Source organism: Oncorhynchus tshawytscha, linkage group LG04, assembly GCF_018296145.1.
Source record: "Oncorhynchus tshawytscha isolate Ot180627B linkage group LG04, Otsh_v2.0, whole genome shotgun sequence".
NCBI classification, from domain to species: domain Eukaryota; kingdom Metazoa; phylum Chordata; class Actinopteri; order Salmoniformes; family Salmonidae; genus Oncorhynchus; species Oncorhynchus tshawytscha.
The window spans coordinates 28,122,470-28,131,073 of record NC_056432.1 but is presented as its reverse complement, the minus strand read 5'-3'; the positions used below and the strand labels follow the sequence as shown (position 1 = coordinate 28,131,073).

The window sequence follows — 8,604 nt, the reverse complement described above, 5'->3', positions numbered from 1 at the left end:
TGTACTGTGGGTTATGCTATCGACAAAACACCATGCTATGGTCATTTTGCTTTGAGTAAACAAAGGTGTGGTGTTAGAGACGCTGTTGATAGGGGTTTGTAAGTGCTCTGCCTACAAGACACCTACAGAGCAATGCAGTAAGCCTGTTTGACTATGTAGCTGCTGTTTTAGAACTTAACATGTCAGCTGTGGGCTCTCTCAAATGTGTCGTTATAAGCCAAGGAGTAAAGCAGTATGCTGGTTTGAATGCAAAAGGGTCACTGACAAAACTCACCTTAAGATCTTGCAATCAGGCCTTAATTACCTGAAAGGGGGGTTTCCCCAAGTAAAGAGTTACCTGTCTTTGCAACTGTTGTTTCATTGTATTACATTTACTGGGCCCTTTATCTGCCTACGTTGAAAGATCCTAGCAAAGACCATGTTTTACACTGGAGGTGCTTTAGTAACTCAGAAAAATGCAGGCCTTTGACAGGCTCAGACTCGAAGTATGGACAAGGCCACTGCACTAACACTCAGCCCCTGAAACATCTGTTGGAAACTTGTGGGGCACTATTTATTATGACGGTTACAATAGTGTCTAGTACTTTACTTTCACTGTCTTTTTAAAGTGGGCTTTGACAGTGTACAGTAGGATTAAGTGCTCAATTATGCTTATGGATCAATGTCCCTATCTCATCCATAAAATTGCCATTATGGCAGATACTGTAACTTGCCAAGATTTCCAAATATGCAGTTGGACAATGATTCAACTAAAAATTAAGGAAACATTTTAATAGTTAATGCCAGTTGAAAATACAATAAACACTTGAAGGGAAGTTGAAGCAATTGTCCTAGGATGCACAGTTCCTTCAGGATGTTATAAGAAAAGCATTACTCAAGTTACTTTACTGGAGGAAAAGTCATTAAAACGATATTAATTCAAGACAAAGTGGTCAGTTAAAGATGCAAAGAGCCAACTGGGACAGAAACAGGAGTGTTTTCTTTAGGAGGAACTGCTGAGAGAAGAGCACTTCCTTGAAGCAATGAATCAAGTCCCAACTGAAGGCAAGTGCCTCTTCAAAGTATCCAGTGAGAGTCCTGATGGTGAAGAACATTGGTCTCACGTACCCCCGTAGAACCAACATGGCGGAGACACCTGGTGCAATGCATCTGTTGAAAGCCAAGATGGCGGAGCAAACTGACAGGGAGCTCTGACAAAGAGTTGAACAAGCCTGCAGAATTGATTGGGTGGTCTTGAAGTCTTTCTCAGTTTGGCCAGTTTTGGAACCAATAGCCTTGGAGGTATAACAGCGATCATTGACACTTGAACACACATTTATGTCCTGATGAGAAATGACAACTGACAGCATCAACCTAAAGGCTGTGTTGAACTTCAGTATGGCTGTAAGAAAACATGCACAAGAGTTGGTAAAAACAAGAGCAGCCTCCAGAATTGTTTCATTGCAATGGCTTAGTGCTAAAACGGCCTCAAGTGCAGGAGTTGTGCAGTCACTAAAGGCAACCATAGCCTTATACACACAGCCAAAAAGTCTAAATCCTCTAACCACAGTGAACATTGTTGAAAATGTGTTTTAGTCCTTTAAGAGCTTTCACTGTCAAAAAGACGACAGCAGGTGTTGTAAACGTCCTTTGTTGTTACGCACCATTTCAGTGTCATACCATCATTTTTTGCTTAAGCGTTCAATTCTCTGGGTTTATCAGTCCTCATTATAAACTCACAAGTGCAAGGCTTCTAATATAGGGACAAACAGTGCAATTACCTCTGATCTTGAATAACTATCAACAGCTGCTGCAGCTGCCACACCTAGCCAAGGGTGCATCTCAACAGTTTAAAGTGGCTTCCTCTCCTTGCCTCATTTCATCCATCTGCACTAATTTCTTCTGCTCATTATGAAGACTATTCTATAGTCCATTGACAGCTTTTGTTGTGTGTTTACTGTTGATGCCTACTCCTATCAGTTTACTGACTGGGTGTGTTCAACTAAGGAGTTTAACGGAGCATTTTGTCTTACAGCAGTAATCGGTTGACTTTTATCACAATTGAAGAATACTTGACTGTCATTTAGATCCCAGAAAGAATAACCAGATGATTTCTACTGGATTTACTGGGTCATAATGTTCTTGAGTTATTATTTTCCTTTCTGATGAATCCAGTGCGAGGGGCCACCAGATACAGCGTTAACCGTGCTTTATAGATGGATGAGGGCTGGCCTCCTTAGGACGACACAGTGAATTTGAACACTATGTCATAATGGCTTGGAAGAAATAAGGAGTGGAAAGTGTGCAACTTCTGCCAAGACATTTCTTGCATTGTGTTTGGGTGCTATGGAAGGGGTCAATGAAAGCAGCTGAGCATCATATTTCCTTTCTCTGTGATCTAGGGACATAAAGGATAATATTCTATATACCATTTAAAGCAACCAAAGCCTTGTGTCTATAGGTTGTTTGTTCTGAGTTATTTGGTTAATACATAGTAATATTTGGTATATATTTATTCCTCAGTTTGAGGATTCAAGTGAACAATTGTTTTATTTGGTCCAAATGTCCCCTATAACCCTCCCACTATATGCCCATAACACAATTATGTAATGTATAATTAATACTGGCACGCCTTTCCTCCAGCCTTTCCACATTTCCTGCAGATTAGATGATGTCTAATATTTTCCTAGATAGCTCACTCCATTTGTAGATGTGACATAATTCAACATATGAACATCTGGATGCTGTTAGCCGCGAATCACATTTCTTAATTTTTTTTCTATGATTGAGGCAGGGAGGTACAGTCTGTGTACTGTTAGTAAATGGTGCATCGTTGGTGAACCCAGTGACTCCAACATCCTTAACAACATTAGGGGCAAGGTATTCAAAAAAAACATATTGCTTCAGTGATGTCTAACCAGCTGGTAAATGTAATGTTTCTCTTTTGTATGCTTTTAGTTTTGAACATTTTTAAAAGAGGCACTGAAATAGGTCCACTAATAATGGCATGTGGATGTCTTCCAGAATGAGTTTGGAGCATGCCTATGACCCAGCTGGGTGGGATTTGGGGATAAGAGGGTGGCTTTATGAAATGTGAGGTAAGTCTACTAATCTCTTTACAAGTCTCTGGTGATGTGTTTAAACTATGGGACATTGCCTGCTTGCACCTTGTCATTAGGAGCACCATGAAGTACATCGAAATAGTACATTTCACAGGTCAAGAATTGTATCAATCTGCTTTAAATCAGTGTTTTTCAATCCAAGACTTTGCTTTCACTGCTTCAAATGTCACAAAGAAGCATTGTACTACACTGAGCAAATCAAACATTAGGAACACCTTCCTAATATTGAGTTCCCCCCCCCCCTTTACCCTTAGAGCAGCAAGGTGTTGAAAGTGTTTCACAGGGATGCTGGCCCATGTTGACTCCAATGCTTCCCACAGTTGTGTCAAGTTGGCTGGATGTCCTTTGGATGGTTTCCTGCATGTATCAAGACATGCAGGAAACTGTTGAGCGTGAAAAGCCCAGCAGCATTGCAGTTCTTGACACAAACCAGTGTACCTGACACCTACTACCATACTCCGTTCCAAGGCACTTAAATCTTTTGTCCTGCCCATTCACCCTCTGATTGGCACACATACACAATCCATGTCTCAATTGTCTCAAGGTATAGAAATACTTCTTTAATCGGTCTCCTCCCTTTCATCTACAGTGATTGAAGTGGACTTAACAAGTGACATAAGTAAGGGATCATAGCTTTCACTTGGATTCACCTAGTCAGTCTATGTCATGGAAAGAGCATGTTTTGTATACTCACTGTATGTGTGCATAATAACAAATCATAAAAAAGACACAATTTCAAAAAATGACTTAAAGGATTCAATGTTTACTTCATAAATTCTAAATGACAATTGGTTACATAGCAATGACAGCTAAATCTGTACTTGCTTATACTGCCTTGCTTTCCAGTCTCCAGGCTACAGTACACTTATTTTGACCTGAGAGCCTGGCAGGTGCATGTAAAGTCAATACGTCTGTAATGAAAATATGATTCCTTCACAAAGGAACACAGAGAGTGACTCCACTTCAAGTTTTCTAGACCCAACATAAAATATTTTCTACATTCTACATCTACATCTATATTTTCTATTCTCTTTTTCCTTCCTTTTCTACACATATTCAGATTGCTAAATATATGGATGCGCCTTTTACTATACAAAAGCAGACATCTGTACATCAATATGTACTTTCATAAACTTGACTCACTACAAAGCCAACTTTCTATGATTGTCTCCAATCTTCCTCTTATGGACAGACAGAAGGCCTGGTCTATATTACACCTCATCTGGAGGTATAGTAAAGTGTCTGATGCTGCAGGGGAGATTCTGATCCATTGTGTGGACAAGATCCCAGTCACTGGCACAGAACCACACATGCAGATGCCTGCCAACATGTGTGTCTGGGTGTGATAAGACATATAGTTTGTTCAAGTGTGTTTACATAAAACTCATCCTGTTTTATGGGCAACTCAAAGCATTACATAATCCAACTTGTGCTTGGAACACTTTGACCCATAGACTGCCTATAGACTTAGCATCAATAGTTGAAGTCGTCATGGCCCGGTTCAGAGGCTAACCATCGTTAACCTATGATATTCTTTGGTCAGTTACACAATGTGTAATTAGATTTTTTTTTTTAAATGTGGCTTCAATAAACCACATTGAACCACAGGAGCAGCAAAGACAACAAAAAAAGTAACATTTTTTGGGGAAGGCCAAGGATATATACGTCATAACATTTTGAGATGAAATACAACATTGTAAACCCAACTATATAACATTAACCATTGATAGTGCTGATTCTGAGGAATTTGGCATAATTGTGAGGACTCGTATGCACACATTTATTGTAATTTATTCGTAATGATTATTTTGTTCACCACAGCAATCATACTCTGCAAAATAGTTATCCAACACTGAATGGGCAATACAAAGACAAAAAGTAAGACATATTTATACATGCTATATGTATAAAACATTTTAGGAATGCTATAAACTAACCAAGACCCATCATATGAATCAATCTGTCATATGGATGAACAAATTACTTAAACCACTGGAATGTAATTGCTCTCCAATAACATTCTGTTTTTAATTAAAGGCACATTTAAGGCGTAAAATCATCCTTAATGCTGTCATTAAGAAACATTGTCCTCGACTTGACAGTAATTGTGCAATGCAGCAGGGCATTGACACTAGAACATTTTTGTGATTCTAAGAATCCTTCCGCTGCTCATAATAACTTGTTTGTCAGTGAAAAACAAATATTGCATGTGGAAAATTCAGACTGATACATTATTGGAATATCATTTGGAGACATCTCTCAATTCATTTCTGAACTTAATACCTCAGCCATCTCTCAAGAGCCTCAGTTTATTTTTTTAAACAGGCAACCATCCAACACTTGGCTTTACTTTGTTACGATGATATTGATCCATTCTTCTGTTGGTTGTAGAATGGACAGATGGGCTTAGCCCTTATTGCCATGACAAGGTAACTGTGTTTTGTGCAGACCTGACCAGCTATGGACAACATAGATCTGTCTATAAGGAAAGCTGTCCATCAGGAGATATCCGTGGAACCTCAAGTACAACTTCTCTTTGTACTCTTGACCTACATGTGTACATGGGCCACTGTAAACAAATAGCTGACAAGTGTGTGAGCCACACAGATATCCTGGGTGGCAGTAGAATGAGGGGAGAGTTGTGATTCCTGTTGATCTTCCTTGTACTAGTACTAGTCAACCCCTGCCCTCCCAATCACTGCTGAGGATTTACAAAGAGGGGCGTGGTGGTGGGCGGGCAGGGGGTGGGGGCAGGGGGCCTTGTCCTGGAGGAGGGGCCTGAGTGGGTGGGGGCAGGGAGCTGGTTGGGGATGCAGGGTGTGGAGGGGAAGGGGGCACATAGGAGGAGGGGGTATATGCAGAGTGGTTGGAGGGAGGGCTGGAGTTGAAGGAGGAGTGTAAGGTGGGGGTGTGATGGTAGGAGGTGGAGTAATGGGAGGAAGAGGAGTGGTAGAAAAAGGAGGGGGTTTTGAGGGCAGTGGAGGCAGTGTGGAGGTGGAGGATGGAGAGGGGGAGGCTGGGGGCTGCCGGTGGGAAGGGGGAGTTTGCCATGGGGAGGTGGTGGGTTGCAGCCTCTTGGAGGGGTGTAGATGGGGGCTGAGTGATGGTTGTAGTGGGGGTAGCGAGGAGGATTGGACTTGACCCGGGTGAAGTTCATGCATCGGCCCTGAAATGTAAGAGAGAGACAAGGTTAGAATAACACAATGTATTATTTCTGAATCCACTGGTCAGTTGTAGAGGTGGTGTGGTTCAAAGTAAAAAGCAATACATATATACATTCTCCAGTCTCTATTCATATCTAAGAGACACAGATCTCATGATAAAATTAGGAAAGTCAGTCACATTGATGTTTCACATACACCAGTGAGGAGATTTTATTTTATGCTATTGTATTGCTTTGTCAGTTATGCTGGTCAGTTGGATTAGCTGGAGGCATAAAAATGTCTCTTGCTTCGAACTGTTACAAACTGAATGGATTGATTGTTACAACACATGTTCCTACAGCATGGCAACCTTTTTAAGAGAGTGTGTGCGCACTGTCCACCATCGACATTTCTATTTCAAAATGACTGGGTTAGGGAGACCAACACACATGCTGTGATTTCCCCTCATGATTGATGTCTGCATAGTGTCAGTGCTAAATCAAAGAAAAATCCTTGCTGCAAAACTTTTACTCAAAAGAAGATGTTTGAGATGCTATCCCAAACAATATCAATGCAAAGAACAGAGAGTACATAGGCCTGTGCTTTAAGATTCATGAAGTTTCAAGTTTATTACTCGCATGTATGGGATACATATGGTAGACAGCATCCAACAACATGCTTACTTGCAGGTTCCTTCAGAACAATGCAACAACAATAAGAAATAATAAAAGATAAGAATACGAACATAAAGTAAATTGCAATAGAATAGAATAATAGATTTTAGCATAAGTATAACGTATGAAGGCACAATTCCAAATGTAGGGGGGGGGCAAGTGTATAAATTGAGCAGTGTAATAAAAGTCTGGTAGCAACAGCTGTGATGTGTGTGAAGCATGAATTGAAGCAAAAAATGTATACGCAACATGCAACAATTTCAAAGACTTTACTGAGTTACAGTTCATATAAGGAAATCAGTCAATTGAAATAAATTCATTAGGCCCTAATCTATGGATTTCACATGACTGGAAATACAGATACGCATCTGTTGGTCACAGATACCTTTAAAAAGGTAGGGACGTGGATTAGAAAACCAGTCAGTATCTGGTGTGACCACCATTTGCCTCATGCAGGGCGACACATCTCCTTTGCATAGAGTTGATCAGGCTATTGATTGTGGCCTGTGGTGTTGTCCCACTCCTCTTCAATGGCTGTGCAAAAATTATGCTGGAACACACTGTTGTACAAGTCGATCCCAAATGCTCAATGGGTGACATGTCTGGTGAGTATGCAAGCCAGCCGGAAGAACTGGGACATTTGGTGGTGGATGAATGGCACAACAATGGGCCTCAGGATCTCATCAAGGTACTGTAAATCATCAAGGTAACTCTGTGCATTCAAATTGCCATCGATAAAATGAGCTTATGAGTTTATAATAGCTTATGCCTTGCCGTACTATAACCCCTCTGCCACCATGAAGCACTCTGTTCACAACGTTGATATCAGACCACTCTCCCACACGACGCCATACATGCTGTCTGCCATTTGCCCGGTACAGATGAAACCGAGATTCAACTGTAAAAAGCACACTTTTCCAGCATGACTGTGGCCATCGAAGGTGAGCATTTGCGACTGAAGTCAGTTACGACGCCGAACTGCAGTCAGGTCAAGACCCTGGTGAGGATGACGAGCACGCAAATGAGCTTCTCTGACACGGTTTCTGACCGTTTGTGCAGAAATTCTTCGTTGTGCAAACCCACCATTTCATCCACTATGTGGGTGGCTGATCTCAGACCATGCCGCAGGTGAAGAAGCCGGATGTGAAGAGGGCACGACAAAGCCTATTGCCCCTCGAGAGACTGAAAAGATTTTGCATGGATCCTCACATCCTCAAAATGTTCTACAGCTGCACCATCAAGAGCATCCTGGGCCCTAAAAATAATATTTATGGAACAAAAGGAACATTTATTGTGAAACTGGGAGTCTCGTGAGTGCAAACATCCGAAGATCATCAAAGGTAAGCGATTTAATTTATTACTTTTCTGACTTTCGTGACCAATCTACTTGGAGAGAGATGTGCTTACATAAACGCTTGGTATGCTTTCGCTGAAAAGCTTTATTGAAATCTGACACACCAGGTGGATTAACAACAAGCTAAGCTGTGTTTTGCTATATTGCACTTGTGATTTCAAGAAAATTAAATATTTTTAGTGATTTAATTTGAATTTGGCGCTCTGCAATTCAGCGGTGGTTGACGTAAATGATCCCGCCAATGGGATGGGTGCATCAAGAAGTTTTAATGACTCCAACCTAAGTCTATGTAAAGACCATGCATAGATAATAACCAGAGAGTAGCAGCAGCA

General features: G+C 41.0%; 1 protein-coding gene and 1 long non-coding RNA gene across 2 annotated transcripts in view; both read right to left on the bottom strand.

Annotated features, from left to right (window-relative positions):
* Positions 1–404: 404 nt before the first annotated feature.
* On the bottom strand, positions 405–1,733 carry LOC112248472. The gene is made up of 2 exons (XR_002953232.2): positions 1,644–1,733; positions 405–1,381 (listed from the first exon to the last, which is right to left on the bottom strand). It is a non-coding gene; the product is annotated as an uncharacterized LOC112248472 (long non-coding RNA).
* Positions 1,734–3,844: 2,111 nt separating this feature from the next.
* Positions 3,845–8,604, bottom strand: part of LOC112248470 (anthrax toxin receptor 1) — a 51,000-nt gene continuing 46,240 nt past the window's right edge. The window contains 3 exon segments of the mRNA XM_042320560.1: positions 3,845–5,941; positions 5,944–6,127; positions 6,130–6,267. Of these exon segments, the coding sequence (XP_042176494.1) occupies positions 5,811–5,941; positions 5,944–6,127; positions 6,130–6,267 (453 nt within the window). The 3' untranslated portion in view covers positions 3,845–5,810.